This window comes from Aspergillus puulaauensis, chromosome 2 (assembly GCF_016861865.1).
Source record: "Aspergillus puulaauensis MK2 DNA, chromosome 2, nearly complete sequence".
Lineage (NCBI taxonomy): Eukaryota > Fungi > Ascomycota > Eurotiomycetes > Eurotiales > Aspergillaceae > Aspergillus > Aspergillus puulaauensis.
Window position 1 is genome coordinate 2653024 of NC_054858.1, and position 20551 is coordinate 2673574.

Here is a 20551-nt window from a genome sequence, read left to right on the forward strand (position 1 = left end):
AAATTTCCCCGCTGTATGCACCGCGTGTGGTACAGGCTCTGTACCACTCAGTATGAGGCAACAGGCCTATGACCATGACAACCCCTACCCCCTACTCTAGGGGGGTTTTATCTCCATCCTCGTTTCTAAATCAAACCGGGGAGCATAACAAATCTCTTGCGCTTGTACTTATCGCCAAATTCCTTACGGTAGCGACGTTCCTTCTTCTGCGCCCAGACGGCCATCTGTGCCGAGGCGACGACAATGAAAAATAAAACGCTCCAGCTGAGGCCGCTCACTAGGTAGACACCAACCCAAGAAACAGCCTCGAAAAAGTAGTTGGGGCAAGTAACAGCGCGGAATCCAAATCCGGACGGGATACCTCTTTCCGTAGTTCCAGGGCGGCGAAGGTCACGCAGCACCAAGTGGGCGTTGAAGTTTGCCAGCTCTCCAAATACGTAAAGTGCAATCCCAATGTACAGCAGGGTGGTGTTGACGTACCCAGTTGCTGCATTTGAATCAGGTCGGAAAACCCAATAGGCAATGTTGCCGCCAGCTAAGACCCAATAATGACCACTGTTCTTGAAAATATTGAACGCCGGCATCGTGGCATTGCTGAAACGGTGGACAAAGACGGTTTCATACTCGCGCTTCAGAAAGTGGAGGGTGAGAAGCCCGCAGACAAGAAGCTGAATGTCGCTTGGCCCCGGAATGTTGTCGAAGTTATAATACAAGTATGGTCGGAGCGGGAAAAGGAAAAGAGCTGGGATCAAAAGTGGGCCAAGGTATTCGATGATAAAGACGGTGCGCCAACTGATCTGGGGTCCTGGAAGGCGAAAATATGAGCAAAACATTGCTAGAATCAGGTAATTGAAACGTACCCAGATCCTTCACATGGAGGACGGTCTCCGCAGTCAGACCATTCCTCTCAATCGTGCTATTCTTAGAGTTTGGAACCAAGGCCCGGTCGGCTGCTTTGGTGATTCTCAAACGATGAACAGAGTAGCCTGATGCCTCCGCGAGTTGGAGATAAAGCTCCTGGGTCGACGAGTTCGGAGAAATTTGAACTTCCTTGGGGAGTTTCTTGATGGGTTTTCCTATGTTGCTGTATTAGTCTCGTTGCTGATCCAATTCAGGTACACGCAGACAAAGCTTACCTCGTGACTGAACAGTCACAGTAACTGTTGAAGGAGCCATTGGAGCAGTTGTTACAATTAGATCATTCAAGAGAATTATCCCACTGAGAAGATAATTGGCCAGAAACCGATTCTCTGACGGCGCTGAAGACTTCAGAAGTTCAGGAATCCATGGAGGGACAAGCTCCCAACGAAATTGCCCTCAAAAGCTAGCCTCGGTCGACCATCACGTGATGATACATTATCGCTGATCTAGTTATTCGTTCCCGCCGAAGTCAAGTCTCAGTGAATTCAAAATGATCCGCAAGAGATGACTACAGAATATTTGCCTGGCGAAATGAAATGCCGATGAATTCTTGAAAATCATGCCTCAGCTCGAATCTCACATAGCGATAAGCGAGCTCACCATGCTCAGCTTTCACTAACTATCGCATTTGTGTCTAGTCGCCATACTGCCAAGGCCCATACCGTCCAGCGGCGCGAGCCAATGTTCAGCTGTACGAGAGGACGGCCCAGTCTGTCAGCTCCAGCCAGCCAGCCTCTTGTGAGAACTTGCAAATGGGGGATTGTATCCATCAGTGATAAATGAGAAATACCGTCCGTCTCTCCGAGCAAAATGGAATCTCCCTTAAAAGAGCAACTCACGGACCCAGTCATTCTGTGTCGCTCCACAAGACATCAAAAATCATATCCAAAATCCGATAGCACCGGACAGCGCATTATCTGTGGCATCACTGGCATAATATTGTCACTGGACACGCCAGCTGCTGATCGCTTGAGCTTGCCACAAATCAACGAGCGCTGCATCCGAGGCGTCGGCATGATACGGTGGACCTCCTCGATCTTCTCTTTGGTATCTGACTACGCTCGTTAGGCCCATATCCTCCATCCTATGATGTTCCACGACAGCGCTCTCGAATGTTTTCTCCGCCCCAGCTGAACATATTCGTATCCAGCCTGGTCTGTGTAAGGCTACCAAAGACGTCGAGCGCAAAGCGAAACTAATCTCCCCATGTGATGACGAATTGTAGCTATGTTTCGAAATGTCAGCTCTTAACGCCAGTGGGGCACTATCTTTCCAACAAATTAGCAGCCATACTAAGGATCTCGCACCCATTATTTTTATCTTTTTCTTCCACTCATGCGAATTAATTCCTCCCGTTATTAATCCCGCTGTCAAATTGGCATGGTGGCTTGCATACCTCCAGGATTTCAGCCGCATTGGTTCAAAACGTCGTCCAAAGATACCATTCAGACTCTTGCCCCAAAAAAACTTCGTATAAGACGCAGGTCTCTTGCATGGTCTCCATTCTGAGTTTCTAATTCCCTGGATGTATGTAAGTCTGTTTTTACACGGCTTCCGGAACCACCATACTCGTCGGTTAATCTTCATATTCGTATTTTGTGCTTGAGCTGCTTCTTTAAATCTGGAATCAACGCTGCCAGAGTTCATCCCTGCTGTCCATCAATAGCGTGCGTGGCATTCATTCTGGGAGTCTTGTCACCTTGGAGCGCGTCGTATGTATTTTCACTTCCAAGGCCTAGTGTGTACAACATACATGAGTGTGGCTAATTTCATGTGAGTAGGCTTGCTACTTGTTACATCCATTTCAATCCTATATATACTATCTATTAAATACCGTGTTAGCAATGGGCGAAAGCAAAGAAACCACCGTTCTCAACGGCCTCGGAAACACCATCTCTCAAGTAGAAAATGCTGTTTCCGCATCGCTTCGGCCTTTGCCTACGGAAACAGGCGACGGAACCTATATTGCAGAATCTACACAAACAGGCTGGGTCAAAGACCTTGGCCATGTCGACCTAAAGGATGTCCGGACGCTTGCCGATGTAGTGAAGAGCGCGGCCACGGGAGAGCCTGTGGATGACAAGCAATACATCATGGAAAGGGTAATTCAGGTCAGTGTCCACCTTCTGACCACGGGGGATAAAGGGCTTTGAGACTGACTGATATCTAGCTAGCCGCCGGTTTACCATCGACCTCCCGAAATGCTGCAGAATTGACCAAGTCATTCTTGAACATGCTGTGGAATGACTTGGAACATCCACCAATTTCGTAAGAAACTAGGTGTTTATCATTTACTTTTGGAAACCTAACGTATAAACAGTTATCTTGGGCTTGATTCGATGTACCGCAAGGCCGACGGTTCCGCAAACGTAAGCGATCCATTTCCCGATCCCCTCCATCTGCATATTAATCTGAGTAATGATAGAATCACTTTTGGCCCCGTATTGGGGCTGCCGGAAGCCCTTACGCAAGATCTGTCCGCCCAAAGACGGTTCAATCCCCTGCCTTACCAGAGCCGGAGACTCTTTTCGACTGTTTGCTCCGTCGCAAGGAATATAAGGAGCATCCTAATAAGATATCGAGTGTGCTTTTCTATATCGCTTCGATCATAATTCACGGTAAGGCACAGCCTAATAAACCAGCAAAAAGCTTGAGCCATTGACAATGTTTTGAAGATCTATTTCAGACTGACCCAAATGATGACTCTTTGTCCATGACATCGTCCTATTTGGAGCTCTCTCCTTTGTATGGCAATAATCAGGACGAGCAGGACCTTGTTCGTACGTTCAAGGACGGGAAGTTGAAGCCGGACTGTTTTTCTACCAGGCGCGCTTTGGGCTTCCCTCCTGGTGTTGGCGTCCTTTTGATTATGTTCAATCGCTTCCATAATTATGTTGTTGACCAATTGGCATCGATCAACGAAGGTGGCCGGTTCACCAAGCCTGACGAGTCCAATACCGAAGAATACGCTAAATACGACAACAATCTCTTTCAAACTGGCCGACTAGTGACTTGCGGACTATACGTAAATATCATCTTGAAGGATTATGTTCGAACGATTCTGAACCTAAACCGGACAAACAGCACCTGGAGTCTAGACCCACGCATGGAGATGAAAGATGGTCTGTTGGGCGAAGCAGCAGCAATGGCAACTGGGAACCAAGTGTCAGCTGAGTTTAATGTTGTGTATCGTTGGCACGCGTGCATTTCAAAGCGCGACGAGAAATGGACAGAGGACTTTCACCGTGAGATTATGCCCGGAGCGGACCCAAGCACTTTATCGCCAAGGGAGCTTGTGGCGGGCTTGGGACGGTGGCAGAAGGCACTTCCACAGGAGCCGACGGAACGCCCATTCTCTGGCCTGCAGCGGAAATCCGACGGAACGTTCGATGACGACGATCTGGTTGGCATTTTTGAACAAAGTGTCGAGGACTGTGCGGGTGCATTTGGTGCATCTCATGTGCCTGCAATATTTAAAAGCATTGAGGCTCTTGGTATATTGCAGGCTCGCAAATGGAACTTAGGAACCCTCAACGAGTTCCGCCAATATTTCAATCTGGCTCCTCATAAAACATTTGAAGATATCAACTCGGATCCGTACATTGCTGATCAGCTCAGAAGACTGTACGACCATCCTGATCTCGTCGAAATATACCCAGGCGTGATTGTTGAAGATGCCAAAGATCCCATCGTTCCTGGGAGTGGTCTTTGTACAAATTATACCATTTCCAGGGCTATTCTTTCTGATGCCGTCGCATTAGTTCGTGGTGATCGCTTCTATACTGTTGATTACACTCCAAAGCACCTTACGAACTGGGCGTTCAGCGAAATTCAGCCCAACAATTCCGTCGACCATGGCCAAGTATTTTACAAGTTGGTACTCCGTGCATTCCCTAACCATTTTACTGGAAATTCCATTTACGCCCATTTTCCACTGGTCACTCCCTCTGAGAATGAGAAAATCTTGGAAAAGCTCGGGACTGTCGGTCAATATAGCTGGGTAAAGCCAAGTTATAGCCCTCATCCAACTTTCATCAATTCCCATGCGGCATGTATGTCCATTCTCAACAATCAGGAAACGTTCAAGGTCGCTTGGGGCGAGAAGATTGAATTCCTGATGCAACACGACAAGCAACCCTACGGAATGGATTTCATGTTGTCTGGAGACAGGCCACCAAATGCCGCGTCACGCAAAATGATGGGAACCGCTTTATATCGCGATAAATGGGACGAAGAAGTCAAAAGGTTTTATGAACAAATAACCCTGAAGCTGTTGCACAAGAACTCTTACAAACTTGCTGGAGTGAATCAAGTTGATATCGTTCGAGATGTGGCCAATATCGCACAAGTTCACTTTTGTTCCAGCGTCTTTTCGCTACCATTGAAAACGGATTCGAACCCCAGGGGGGTCTTTGCAGCGTCGGAACTGTACAAGATCATGGCTGTTGTCTTCACTGCCATTTTCTACGACGCAGACGTGGGAAAGTCATTCGAATTAAACCAGACCGCCCGGGCTGTGACACAGCAGTTAGGTCAGCTAACTATGGCCAACGTCGAAATTGTCGGCAAGACCGGCTTCATCGCCAGTCTAGTAAATCGACTACACCGACGCGACGTTCTTAGCGAGTATGGTACTCACATGATCCAGCGTCTGCTTGATAGTGGTCTCCCTGCGGCGGAAATCGTGTGGACTCATATTCTGCCTACCGCTGGTGGAATGGTAGCGAACCAAGCGCAGTTGTTCTCGCAGTGTCTGGACTATTACCTTTCGGAAGAGGGATCCACTCACCTTCCTGAGATTAATCGATTAGCCAAGGAAAGTACGCTGGAAGCTGATGGGCTTCTCATGCGCTAGTAAGTACCTATGATTTCCTTGCTTTACCTTTGGGTCGGTCGTTTGCATACTGATCAGCTCAGCTTCATGGAAGGTGCTCGGCTACGGTCATCGGTTGCTCTGCCTCGAGTAGCTGCGAAGCCCACAGTCATCGAAGATAATGGTGAAAAGCTTACCATAAAAACTGGTCAGGCCGTCATTTGTAATCTGGTAAATGAAGAATCCACTCCTTTTATGTTGACACTGCTGGCTCCCGTCGCTAACAATGTGCTAGGTTTCCGCATGCACGGATGATTCTGCCTTTCCGGAACCAGAGACGGTCAAGCTTGACCGCGACATGGATTTATATGCTCATTTTGGCTTTGGAGCCCACAGGTGCTTGGGCATAGACCTCTGCAAAACAGGATTGAGCACAATGCTAAAGGTCGTCGGGCGATTGGACAATCTTCGTCGTGCTCCGGGAGCTCAAGGGAAGTTGAAGAAACTTTCTGGGCCTGGTGGGATTGCAAAATATATGACAGAGGATCAAAGCGGCTTTTCACCGTTCCCCAGCACCATGAAGATCCAATGGGATGGTGAACTGCCTAGGCTAGAGGAGGATTAGGGATATGGTAATAGTGGTATATATATGGCTTAAGCGAGTCTATTTGGTTGTATTTTTGTATTTTGATTTAGTTTGTTATTGGCGTGGATGGATATGTAAATGTGATATATTTCCTTTGATTGTGTTTTGCGGATGGCTTAATTTGGTAAATATATGTTGTAGACGCCCGATAAGGCTGAAACTTTCTACTCCACTATGGTGCTGCTATCTCAAGAAAGCAGTCAACAGCCCCTCTATCTATTCACTAGACTTTTTGTTCTTATGCATCTAACTAAGTAATTCATTTCCAGAGTTAATGATTGTAAGGAAGTTTAGTGTTGTTATCGTTTGACAGGGCTGCTAAGATTAGATGAGGGGTTGGTCTTGCGTCACAAACGAGCATTAACCCGGAGTATGTACTGGATAACTAAATGCTAACTTGGTTTTCTGCTTAACAAACAAGAAATCAAAGAAGAAAACAAAAATTTTCTACGCTCTGGTCTTTCAAGAACGAGAAGATAGGTAGCAGAGGAGACCGACCTACAGTTAAACTGTTCGTCCAAAGCAAACGCTATGACCAGGCACGGTACCGACCGTTACTTTATTTTACGGATTTAGTGGCCAGTAGCTCAACCCCAATCGGTATTAGATACGGTAACTGGTAACAAACAAGAGCTTGGCTTCCCCCCATCAGCCATCAAACATCATCATCAACCATCAATTCACGATCTTCTTCCTTGCCCTTGCCTTACATATTCCCCCCTCCCCCTCCCTTCATCGCTCTTTTCGACATTTGATTCTTCTGCCCTTCACTCAGCAAACTATTTCATTTTACTACCTAGATTCCGCCTAACTTTTGCTTGTGTTGACACTGCTGGGGGTTTACGACCTGCACCGTTTTCCCTGCCAGCGGCTTAACGTACTTACTAACCAACCAAGACCTATCCACCTTCACCTCCCCATCTCCCAAGCAAAAACTCCCAATCCCCCCAACTTTCTACCAGGATCACTCTAAAAACCACTTCTACATTCATCAACCTTGTTCTCAGTACACTGTTGAAGCGAGCTGAATCAACCTTGACACTTGCCGCTCCATCTTGCTTTCCCCTTCTGGCGAGGAAAGTCTCCGAAAGAGGAAGAAAAAAACGTCATAAAAGATTCTCTCACACCTCACCTCACATCCACATTTTCAACGACTTCTCTGTCTCCATCCACTCTAGGAGAGTGTCTCCTGGATTTCTGAATTTTCCTAATGATTGTCTGATTTTCCTACCCTAGCCACCATGGGGAGAATCAAGAAGGTCGCCGGGCAAAAGCATGAGGCTACTCTTGTAAGTTCCACCTTGAGGCACTCCCCCATTTGCTTTTTTTGCTGGAAGTCTGAATCAAACTGATTTTTTTTCTCCTTCATAGTCTCCGTACCTTGCGGATTTCGTAGGCCGTGCAACAACTGTTCCCGTTCCCGAGCTTCCTTCTCACCTTCGCACATTTTCTCGTGTTTGGCCGTTTCCCAGAGGTGACCTGTATCACTGGATCAATGTCTTGAATCGCTTTGACGAAATTCTGGCCTCTGCCATTGATAGATACGGTCTCGGAAGCGGCCCTCAGACAACACCTTTCAGTCGACAATTTCTCACGCATTGTTATACCAGTGAAGACCCCAAGCTAAGCTCGCGGGATATCGAGACTAAGCTTGCCGCTCTGGAGTATGGACCGGAGGGAGATAGGGAGCTACTGGAAGCCGTGCTTGACTTCTCTAGGCTTCTTCTCGAGAAATGTGGCAATCGCAGCTTGTACAATAGCAGTGAACGACTGGGCGAGTTACTCAACACGACGTCGCTGACCCTTCTACAATCCACGCTTCGTTTATCTCTTTCTTTGGCGCAAAGGTACCACTCACGCCATCGAGGCGGTTCCCACCTTCAACAGAGCTTGTTGGCAACACATTACAACATCGACCTGGAGAAATTGCAAAAAATCGCAGCTCCTTTCGCTCGCCCGTCTCTTAATGGTCGACCAGTATCCTCGCCACAAGGTGTCAAAGCTAAGGAGAAGGCGCCCCAGACCAAGCAAAACGCCAATGAACTTACATCACTTACGCGAGAGGGCGATGGCTGGGATGAATGGGGCCATGTGCATCTTCTTTATTATCCATCGGGTCCTGCCGAGCAAGTGAAATCAGGAACGGAGAGCGGGACAGCTAGCTCTCTTATCGTGCACGCTCCTTCTAGTCCTACCCCGTTCCATCGGAGTCATACGATTTCTACTCCACGGGCGGGTTGTATTCTTTCGACAGAGAACTCACCAGCTTCTGTTGCTAACACACCCGCCGGCAAACAGGAGGAATCGTTACCGGGTGGAAAAACCCTGGATATCCCGGACACCACAATTTCCGCATCGTCAACTGAAGAGATCATTTCTCTATATTCCAAAGAAGTGCCGGATGATTCTAAATATGAGTTGTTAAATAAAACCCGCACGGCAAAGGGGTTGAGCGGTTCTCAGTCTACTAGAGAACAGATACTTGCCATAAGAATTCTCGCCATCACAAACCTTGCGTACATTTATCCAGAACCGCTTTTCCAACAGAAGATTCTTCAATTCGACATGGAACACCCGAAACGTCTTCAACTCGCATACCAATTAGGAGAGCTGGTTCATCTCGGAGCCAGTGGTGATCTTCCAGTTTCCCGGACCGTCCAAACCTTTTCCATACAGGCTCTTGATGCGCTAGCAAAGCATAAAGCACGGGCGATTGATGTCTGTGGTGCCTTGAGTGTCAACGTGAATCATGGTGTTCTGATGTTCCTTACCCGAAAAGCTGTGAATGAACTGAGTGTGGAGGGCGACGAAAATGATGACAGCGGCCAAGACGAATGGCGGGATGCCCTACTCGCTTTACTGCGTACTCTTCCTGGGTCGAGCACTAGAACTCCTGAGACACTTGTAGCTGCTGGATTGATCCCTATGTTTGTGGATGTCCTTAATCTTCGCACCCACAAGGCTCGCCGTGTTTATTCCCGTGTCATGGAGTTTCTCGACAGTTTCGTGCTTGCGGTGCGCGATGCATTTGGAATACTGACCAATGCTAAGGGGTTTGATGCGCTTTCAGACTTGATTGATTATGAGACTAAGACGTCGTTCGAGAATGTGTCTCGGGGTGCGGGAATCCCAGATTATTATAAGACATCGTCAATCGATTATCAAATTCCGTATTTCCAACAACAGACCCTCCGTTGGTTGTTCCGGTTCGTCAATCATATAATGCAGCACAATGGAGGTGGATTTGACCGAGTCCTTCGGAATTTGATTGACTCCCCACAACTGCTGACTTCCCTGCGTCTCGTCATCGAGAATGCACCCATATTTGGCTCCCATGTGTGGAGTAACGCCGTGAATATCCTCAGCAGCTTTATCCATAATGAGCCCACTAGTTACCAAGTTATTGCGGAAGCGGGACTGAGCAAGAGCTTTCTAGAGGCCATTACTCTCTCAAAACTCAAGGCTCCGGAAACCGCAGTCGAAGGTGTTAGCGAGTCGGCCTCTGCGACTGAAACAGAAGGAGAGCCGACAAGTGCGCCAAACCTGACCACTGATCCCTCAGGTGGTCAGGGAGGGAAACCACGGGACTACACCGCCGCCCGGCCAAAGGATGCTCGTTTAGCCCCTGGTATCATGCCTGCCACTGAAGCTCTCTCATGTATTCCTTCAGCATTTGGGGCAATTTGCTTAAACGCCTCTGGGCTGGAATTGTTTCAATCGTCTGACGCTTTGGAAAGCTTCTTTGAGATATTCGAAAATCCTGCACATGTGAAATGTCTCATCAAAGACGATACGAACCTAGTCCGATCTTTGGGTAGCACTTTCGATGAGCTAGTTCGTCATCATCCGGCTCTGAAATCGTCAATCATGACCGCGGTCATGGTGATGGTAGCGCGCGTTGGATTTCTCTGTAGAACCAAGGCTTGGTCGTACGGCATGGGCGCCAAATTATGGAAACACGACTCCCAGGGTAAACCAATACTATCAGGCGAACCCTGGCAGTTGCTCAAAGCAGTTGGTCTTGATGCTTCTGGGCATGATGCCTCTGGTGGCGACGAGCTTTACGGTGTTCCCACAATTAATGCAGATGCGAGACTTCCCAATGGAGGGAGACTAAGTGTTGGAGATGTGACCGAACTTCTTCCGCCTTTATCTGCACAGCTTGAGCCCAAGGATGAGGATAAGGATGGATTGACAACTACTGACTACCTATTCGCCGTGTTGCGGTTCCTCGGAGCCTTTTTCGAAAACCAGTCGAACTGCACTTACTTCATTGAATCTGGCGGAGTTGAATTCATCCTGGATCTTGCTACCTTGCAAAGTCTTCCGTTTGATTTTCACAATACCGAAGCGAATCAAGAACTCACAGTCCTGGTCCATATGCTCGTTGAAACCAAGCCTCATCTTGTGATGCCGTCGCTTCTCTGTCGAACTGAGCGAATAGTTGATATGCTGACCGACTTCCGGAGATCATCCGAAGAGCAAGGATTTTTCTCTCCCCTAGTTCAACTAGAAAAGGAAGGACAAGGGAAGACGGCTAGTTCGGTCGACGAATCTTCCGTTACTTCAAGCGATAATGGAACATTTTTCGCGAAGCATATGGTATCTGCACTTATACTTGTGGATCTCCTTCGTGAAGCGTTTTCTCCGCCCCTGTATCAGTCGAGGCCAAGTCAACAAACTTCCGTCTTTGCTCAAGTTAACCTAGCCGACCGGTACTGTGCCCTTGTGAAAAAGCTAGGCAGCCTGCACGCCGCCTGCGTTTGGGAGGAGATTCTACTTGAGAAAAACATTCCAGATACTTGGGACCAGGCAACAAAAGTCCAGCAACCGCCCTCTGACAGACCGGTCGATGGTTCAGGAATTTTGACAGAAGGCGTTTCCAATATCTTTTCGCCCGATCCTCGTCAAGGCGGGCCAACTGGAAACAACTCTCCTAACCCACAAACCCCTCAGCAGCCGAATGACACCGCTGCGAAACCCACCGAGGGTGGTGTGGCGTTCAAGAATGTGCAGGCGCTTCGATATCTTTTAAGTTCCCTGCCCTCTTCAATAACAGGGTATCTCCATAATCTGGGGCTCTGTCTCATTGGGAAGAGGAGGATCGATGCGTATCAGAAACAGAACGCTATTATGGTGGCCGATGTTATCGCAGGAGCTGTACTTGAACAATTGCAGTTCAAACCCGCCAATTCTAGTGGCAACCCCAAGCTCCGATTCGCATATCTCATTGTCATTCTATCATCATTTTCTCATCTGTTATTCGAGGGTAAGTTTTGCCGTCTACCAGATCCCCTAGTTCAAGAACTGACTCATCACTATAGCTGCACCGGACCGTCACCATTCTCATTATCTTACCCTCGTCTTGTTCGCGTTCAAGAGAAATAACGGACTGAGGGTTCTGAAGGACGTTTGTGATCTCTTCGTCAATGAAGTAAAGGCACTTACACCTCGTCCATCTGTACCCGAATCCGAGAACGATTTGTCTGCGAGGTTGACATCCGCTTTCGGCGGAATCAAAATGATTTTGGGCTTTTTCGCTGAGCTTTCTTCCGGAAAGAGCATTGTGGACTCGAGTCAGACACAGGCCATGGCAAGTAATGACCGTGACAGAGGCCGGCCTGATTACTTCCAAGCAGGTCAGTTCTTGGTGGACCTTCGAATGGAGATTCTACCTATAGCACGCGATATGTGGAACTCAGACTTTGCGACCCAATCCACAAGCTCTGTCATCAAATGCCTGGTTGATATCTTACGATCTTCCCTTGATGGTGAATACGAGACCTCAGCTGCTCGACAATCCGAGGCGAAACCAGCATTGGTAGATGTACAAAGAAAAGGACTCACGATAAACAAAGATCGGGCCAATAATCTGCAGGAAAAAGGGTTCGACAGTCGTTTAGTCCAAGAGGCACTATATCGTTGCAACAATTCCGCTTCTGCAGCCGAGGAATATTGCAGAGCACGAAGCTACCTCCGAGCTCCCGACCTCACTCCGCCAGAACCTAGTGATATCGAAGCAGTTCGTTCTGCTGGCGAAGGACCGGAGGACTCAGTTGGGGTAGAACCGCCGTCGTTTGACACTGGATCGCTTTTTGATCGGCAATCACTTTCCATGTTCCTGGCCCAGGCACAAGGACGGCCCGCAGACGATGGTAGCCTCCAGGACACAACTCCAGGAATGCCTGAAGAGATCACAAGGGCCTTGACTCATATTCTGAGCCAAGGATCTGGCGATGATGACCGGGACGCTACCTCAGCCAGCAATCAAGCGGAACCTAGTAATGCTCCTGCAAGCAACTCTGCAGACCCGTCTGAACAAAACTCTGACCAACAAAACACAAGGCGACGTGAATTGACCACTGTTGAGGATCTAGATACAGAAAGGGAGAAAGTTCGGTCAAATCTGATTGAGCGATGCCTAGATGTATTGAATGAGCACTATGACGTATCTTTCGAATTATCTGATCTGATCGCCTCCGCCATCAAGAAACACCGCGATCCAGAAAGTTTCAGAAGAGAGATTGGCGAACTTCTTGTTCAATCCTTGGTTTCATTGCAAATGGAGGACTTCCAAGAATCCGGTAAGAAGGTCGCTGCTTATGCCCACCTTCTGGCATTGGTGGTTCAGGACAGGGATATGTACAACGCCACATTTACCGAGCTAAAGGAGTGTTTCACAACATTCCTTCAATTCATCGCACTGCCATCGGAGAAAACGCGAGGCGAATCGTTCCCCTGGGTTGGACATGTATTGCTTGTCCTGGAAAAGCTACTGTCTGACGATGCTCAACCTCCTCACATACGCTGGACTTTGCCTGATAACACCGACCCCAGCCCGAATGACGAGGGTCCAGCTCAATTGGAGGAGCCCCTTCTATCCCGAGACGAGAAGATGCAATTGTTTGAAGTTCTAGTCGAGATTCTTCCTAGAATAGGAGGAGACGACACTTTGGCACTCTCGGTCTGCCGGATATTGGTTATTCTCACTCGAAACCATAGTATTGCTGTCCGACTAGGCGAGAAACAGAATTTGCAGCGCTTATTTGTCATGGTCAAGCAGCTTACAAGCTCCACGACCGAGAAACTTCAAGGTGCCTTTATGCTTATTCTGAGGCATATCATTGAGGACGATGATACGATCCGGCAAATTATGCGAAGTGAAATTATTGCCAATTTCGAGTCAAAATCGACGCGACCAATTGATACCACTGGTTATGTTAGACAAATGTATCATCTAGTACTCAGGTCACCGGAAATATTTGTCGAAATCTCAAACGAGAAGCTCAAACTACAGCGCTACGATACTCGGCAACGCCCTCAAATTTTGACGCTGAAGGCTGACAAAAAGACCGGAGCGGATGCTAAACCAAATCAAGATCCAGAAGGCCCGCAAGATGCTGGAGAGAAAAAGCCTGACACTGCGCAAGGGGAGAAGGAGAAGGGAAAGATCGTGGAATTGAAAACCCCTGTTGTGGAGAAACCAGATGGAGTTATTCATTATCTCCTTTCTGAGCTCCTGTCGTATAAGGATGTTGACGACCAGGAACCACCACCCGGCAATAAGCAAGAAACTTCCGCGCCTGAGCAATCGGAAACACAAACTGACGTGGAAATGTCGACCGATGAACCTGCCCCTTCTGTCTCGAGCGCCGAACCCCAGGGCTCGCGAAATCCCAAGAAGTCAGAAAAGCCAGCATTCCAAGCGGACAATCATCCAATCTACATCTATCGGTGCTTTTTGCTTCAATGCTTGACAGAGTTGCTTTCGTCATACAATCAGACCAAAGTCGAATTTATCAACTTTTCTCGCAAAGCGGACCCATTGGCGACGACTCCGTCGAAGCCTCGCTCTGGGATTTTGAATTACCTCCTGAACGCTCTTGTGCCTATTGGCACTATGGATCATGACGAATCTGTTGCCTTCAAAAAACGCAGTAACACATCTGCTTGGACGATGCGTGTCCTGGTCGCATTATGCACAAAGACGGGAGAATTCGGTGGTAACGGAAGGCGACGAAACGATCAGAGTCTTAAAGAGGATGACGAGCCTGAGCTGGCATTTGTGCGAAGATTTGTCCTAGAACACGCTCTTAAAGCGTACAAAGAGGCGAATTCTTCGAACGAGGCTTTGGACGCCAAGTATTCTCGACTCATGTCTCTTGCGGATTTATTCGACAAAATGCTAAGCGGTTATGCTTTTGTCTCAGGTGACACTGCTTTCCCGTCTTCCACAAAACAGCTTGCCAAAACTATGTTTGAAAAGCACTTCATCGCCGCTCTCACAGCGTCCGTGGCTGAGATCGACTTGAATTTCCCGTCATCCAAACGAGTTATCAAGTACATTCTTCGCCCTCTCAATAAACTTACTCAGACCGCTGTGATCCTGAGCGAAAACTCGGATATTTCCACAATTGGAGGTTCTGAAGATGACGAAATTTCTTCCGCCACCTCTGTTTCAGACATGGACGATGAACGTGAGGAAACCCCCGATCTTTTCCGCCACTCTACCTTGGGTATGTTGGAGCCTCGTCATGAAGAAGAAACTAGTTCCGAGGAGTCTGAAGAAGAAGAAGATGATGAAATGTATGACGATGAATACGGAGAAGAAATGGACTATGAGGAAGACATTGGAGAGGACGATGGCGAGGTGATCAGCGATGAGGAGGACGATATTGAAGGCGTTGGGCCCATTGAAGGTCGTCCCGGCGACTCTGGAATGGACATCGAGGTTGTTATAGATGACGAGGACGATGAAGATGATGATGATGACAACGATGACCATGATGAGGATGATCATTCCGAAATGGATGATGAGATCCTTGCTGGCGAGATCACTGGAGACAGAGACAACGAGAGCTTTGATGAAGGTGATGAGGATGAATGGGAAAGCGAAGAGATGTCCGACGATGACGACGAAGCTGATATCATGAATCAGCTCGAGGACGAATTTGCGGACATTAGGCAGGCGGATCAAGGCCCTGAGGGCCAGCGCCTTGATGACATTTTCCGTGCCTTGAACGAAGCTGCAGGTGGTGTTGAAGACCTCCAAGCAGATAGCCTGGGAGACTTGCATGATGACATGGTCGATGACGACTTGAACGAAGATGATGGTTCGTATATGCTCTCTAATGCAGGTTTAGGTGGATTGCTAATGTAAACTATAGAAGACGAAGAGATTGATGAGCTGGAGGAGGAGCTTGAGGACGCCGACGAAGACCAAGGCTCTTACCATGGGTTTGACGATGATGAAGACCTCGTCGACCCGTGGGGCTGGGATGGTGACGAGCCGCCATTACCTCGTAGCCATCACCACCACCGTTTCCGTGGCAATAACCCAGCGTGGGCTGCAGTTACGGGTATAATGCCCAGCCGCCATGGCATTGTTCCCATCCCATCGTACCGTTTGCAGCGGTCCCAAGGCCCGCCCCGTGGAAACGATGATGGAACAAACCCTCTTCTAGTTCGAACTGATCGCGGCCCAGAAGCACCGGGACAACGTCGTGGGGCTAGTAACGAAGCCTTTACAGATTGGGTACATGGCATGGAGCCAGTATCGACAGGGCGCCTGCTTCCTATGGACAGCCCCGTCAGCTTCATGAATGCCATTATGCAAGCCATGGGTCAAAGTGGTGGCCCAGGATTCGGGATCATCCATCGTCCTGATGGCATTCATGTTCATGTTGACAGGCACGCTATTCTACCGAGTCGCATTCAAGATATCTTCGGTCTGGGTAGACCTCAGGCCCCCCCTGCCCGGACTCGAGATGATCCTTCCCAGGCAGTTAGTTTTGCTTTGGCAACAACTAGAAGTCGATGGCAAGAGGAAGCTCGCATTCTATTCAGTAGCACCTACCCTGAAAAGACTCAACGCGTTGTCAATTCACTCTTGAAAATTCTCGTACCCCCAGCTCTCGAGGAGCAAAAACAACGGGAGAAGGAAATGGAAGAAGAAGCTAAACGAAGAGAGGAAGAACGTGCTGAACGTGAGCGCATCGCTAAGGAAGAGGAAGAAAAAGAGCGCAAGCGAAAGGAGGAGGAAGAAACTACCCGCCAGCAACAGGAAAGGGAACAGCAAGTAGCCGAACGAGAGGCGTCGGGCACTGCCCCAGAACCTATGGATGACGTTCAGCAGACCGAAGCTACCCTCGAAGCCAGCACTGCAGTTCAACCTGCCCAACCTGAACCAGGCCCAGCCGAACCAGCTCGCCGTGTTCATACAACCATAAGGGGCCGCCAGGTTGACATTACGGGGATGGAAATTGACCCGGAATATCTTGAAGCTTTGCCTGAGGATCTGCGGGAGGAAGTGATCATGCAACAATTAGCGGAGCAGCGCTCTCAGGCAGCCGCTGCCGGCGAAGAGCCCAGTGAAATCAACCCCGAGTTCCTTGAGGCATTGCCTCCTGAGATTCGTGAAGAGCTACTCCAACAAGAAGCAGCCGACCGTCGACGTCGCGAACGTGAACATGCTCGTAGGCAAGCGGGAGCTGGCCCTGCTGCCGCTGCTCCTGCCCATGCTGAGGAGATGGACCCGGCCAGCTTTCTGGCTACACTAGACCCGTCGTTACGTGAAGCTGTTCTCGCCGACCAGCCTGAAGAGATCCTTGCGACTCTTGGGCCTGAATATGTTACAGAAGCGCGAGCCGTTTCAGGAGCGAGAGGGCGACTGGCACAGTTTGGCGATATTCCCCGAATGGATCATCGCCAACACAGGACAGAACAAGTTGATGATCAAGAGCCCAAGAAACAGCAACGCCGCCAGATAGTGCAAATGTTGGATAAAGCTGGCGTTGCTACATTGCTTCGCTTGATGTTCATGCCCCTTCAAGGCAATGCGCGCCACCAACTAAATGACATCCTTCATAATGTCTGTGAGAATCGCCAGAACAGGATTGAAGTTATCAGTCTTCTGCTTTCCGTTTTACAGGATGGAAGCACCGACGTTTCTGCGATCGAACGTAGTTTTGCTCAACTTTCCCTACGTGCCAAATCTCCCGCCATCCAGAAAACTCCCCAGCCCGTCAAACGAAGTCTCGGGCTCCAGTCCTCGAATGTCAGCAACGACGTCACTCCGATAATGGTCGTCCAGCAATGCTTAGGGACACTTTCATTTTTGTCTCAATACAACCCCCACATTGCGTGGTTCTTTTTGACAGAGCACGACCCCGCCTCTGCCTTAAAGTTGAAGGCACTCCGCAAAGGCAAGGGGAAGGAGAACAAAGCTAACAAATTTGCACTCAACGCCTTGCTTTCGCTGCTAGATCGGAAACTGATACTGGAAAGTCCTAACTGTATGGAGCAACTTTCAAGTCTATTGGCAAGCATCACGCAACCCCTTACTTTACTCCTTCGCCGCGAGAAAGAAAAACAAGCGGAGGAAGAAAAGGGTAAACAGCCCGAGTCTACCGAAGTTGAGCAGTCTGCGGAGCGTCAAGAGGGAACAGGCCCCAGCGAGACCACAGAAAATGCGAACGCCGTGGCAGACACAAATATGACCGATGCCCCTGCTGTTGAAGGTGGAAACTCGCAAGGCGCCACGGCACCAACGCAGCCTCAAAAGGAAACTTCCACAGATGTCAAGACGGAAACTAAAAAGGGTGACGACGAGAAGAAGAAGAGAACTATCGAGCCCCCAATTATTCCAGATTTCAATTTGAAGCTGGTGGTTCATGTCCTCGCGGCCCGAGAGTGCAATGGAAAGATTTTCCGAGATGCTCTTTCCACCATCAACAATCTTTCCGCCGTTCCTGGCGCTCGAGACACTATTGGTAACGAGCTTGTCAGCCAGGCACAAACCCTGAGCACCACTATCCTACTCGACCTAGATGAGTTAATATCCCACGTTCATGAAGCCCAAAATGGCACGGATATGCAAGGTCTAGCACTCGCAAAATTCTCCCCAGCGAGCTCTGATCAGGCTAAGCTACTTCGTGTTCTGACGGCGCTTGATTACCTTTTTGATCCCAGCCGTGCGGACAAGTCCAGAGGAAATGAGCTTGAGGGCCCAGCTAAAGATGTCCTTCAGACATTATACGAGAGTTCAACGTTTGGGCCGTTATGGACGAGGCTTAGTGAATGTTTGACCCTTATCCGTAAAAAGGAGAATATGATGAATGTGGCAACAATCCTTCTGCCTCTGGTCGAAGCTTTGATGGTCGTTTGCAAAAACACTACGCTCAAAGATACTTCCCATGCCCGCAACAGCCGGGAACTGTCTGTGTCAAGCGGTTCCGGTGATCCAAACGTGAGCATGGGGAGCTTATTCTTCAAATTCACCGAGGAACACCGCAAGATTCTCAACGAATTAGTCCGACAGAACCCACGATTGATGAGCGGCACGTTCTCTTTACTGGTCAAAAACCCTAAAGTACTGGAGTTTGACAACAAGCGCAACTACTTCACCCGCAGGGTACATTCACGGGGGGCTGAACCTCGCCATCCTCACCCACCTCTTCAGCTCGCTGTGCGGAGAGACCAGGTCTTCTTGGACTCGTTCAGGTCTCTGTACTTCAAGTCCGCGGATGAGCTCAAACACGGCAAATTGAATGTGCGTTTCCATGGTGAAGAAGGTGTTGATGCTGGCGGCGTGACGAGAGAGTGGTTCCAGGTTCTCGCTCGCGGCATGTTCAACCCAGACTACGCGCTTTTTATTCCTGTTGCCGCAGACAGAACCACGTTCCACCCCAACCGCTTGAGTGCTATTAACCCTGAGCACCTCATGTTCTTCAAGTTCATTGGCCGGATCATCGCTAAGGCGCTATACGAGGGACGTGTGCTTGACTGTCATTTCAGCCGAGCAGTCTACAAGTGCATCCTCGGCCGCAACGTGTCAATCAAGGACATGGAGACCCTTGATTTAGACTATTACAAGTCTCTTCTTTGGATGTTAGAAAACGATATCACGGACATCATTACCGAGACTTTCGCCTTGGAGACGGATGCATTTGGTGAGAAACAGGTTATTGACCTCATTGAGAACGGACGAAATATTCCTGTGACACAGGAGAACAAGGAGGAGTATGTGCAAAAGGTTGTTGACTACCGACTGGTTGTGTCTGTTAAAGAACAGCTGGACAATTTCCTCAAAGGCTTCCATGAAATCATACCTCCCGAGCTGATCTCCATCTTCAATGAACAAGAATTGGAGCTATTGATTTCTGGACTTCCCGAAGTTGAGGTTGATGATTGGAAGGCAAACACCGAGTACCACAACTACTCGGCCTCGTCACCGCAGATTCAATGGTTCTGGCGAGCCGTACGCTCATTCGACAAGGAAGAACGGGCCAAGTTGCTACAGTTCGTTACTGGTACCAGCAAAGTACCCCTCAACGGTTTCAAGGAGTTGGAGGGCATGAACGGTGTGAGCCGATTCAACATCCATCGCGACTATGGAAACAAAGATCGCTTGCCAAGCTCGCATACGTGCTTCAACCGTAAGTTTCCCATCTTCACCAGACGGTTAGTTTCTGAGTATGTGCTAATTATAATGAACAGAACTTGATCTTCCGGAGTACGATAGCTACGAGACATTGCGGCAGCGTTTGCACACCGCAATCACTACTGGCAGTGAATATTTCGGGTTTGCATAAGCCGGTGGCTATTTGCTGCTATTTTTGCTGTGGTTTTCTTTTTTGTTAATTCTAATGCCCCAAGCATTCGACGGCGTTTTTGACACATGTGTTTTTCTTTTCTTTTCTTCCGATTATGTTTTCCATGTATCTATGTATGCAACCCGCTTATTGGCCATGACAGGAGCGAATGACTGAGATGCTCCTGCGGGACCAGTCGAAGTGCAGGTCGGCTGGCCGGGGAGACGGGCTCTAGATCGCTGTCCTCTTCCATGTATTTCAGCTGCGTTGTTTTCTGGAATCAAAAGCGCAATATTGTATGATGTTACGGTGGTCCAATTCTTCCGAGTCGTAGATTCTCCATTCCTAACCTACTCTATGGTGCAAAGCTGCATGCATAGTCACCATGGTGCCTTAGGGCGGCGAGCCGCGGCGCGAGTGGGGTCACGAGAATGCAGCAAAAAAAAAAGTCAGGTGCCAACGGCGGGGAAATTCTTTGGTTTTTCGGAGACCATCAACGCTCTCCGCTCCCGACTCTGCTCATACTGTATTGCCATGTTAAATTCTTTTTAGTCGGTTCGATATCCACCGCATCTTTCG

The 20551-nt window shown here is 48.8% G+C and overlaps 3 protein-coding genes across 3 annotated transcripts; 2 read left to right on the top strand and 1 right to left on the bottom strand.

The window, feature by feature from the left end:
- Positions 1-125: 125 nt before the first annotated feature.
- On the bottom strand, positions 126-1176 carry TSC13 (trans-2-enoyl-CoA reductase (NADPH) TSC13; the record flags this gene model as incomplete). The annotated part of the gene is made up of 3 exons (XM_041699802.1): positions 126-805; positions 861-1076; positions 1137-1176. 3 exons carry the CDS (start codon positions 1174-1176, stop codon positions 126-128), a joined length of 936 nt encoding a protein of 311 aa, XP_041552851.1.
- A 1589-nt stretch (positions 1177-2765) lies between these two features.
- On the top strand, positions 2766-6359 carry APUU_21090S (peroxidase/cytochrome P450 family protein; the record flags this gene model as incomplete). Its single annotated transcript, XM_041699803.1, has 7 exons — positions 2766-3032; positions 3092-3189; positions 3242-3290; positions 3347-3539; positions 3597-5775; positions 5839-5965; positions 6030-6359. 7 exons carry the CDS (start codon positions 2766-2768, stop codon positions 6357-6359), a joined length of 3243 nt encoding a protein of 1080 aa, XP_041552852.1.
- Positions 6360-7621: 1262 nt separating this feature from the next.
- On the top strand, positions 7622-19972 carry tom1 (E3 ubiquitin-protein ligase TOM1; the record flags this gene model as incomplete). The annotated part of the gene is made up of 5 exons (XM_041699804.1): positions 7622-7669; positions 7752-11649; positions 11705-15493; positions 15548-19816; positions 19878-19972. 5 exons carry the CDS (start codon positions 7622-7624, stop codon positions 19970-19972), a joined length of 12099 nt encoding a protein of 4032 aa, XP_041552853.1.
- Positions 19973-20551: the final 579 nt, after the last annotated feature.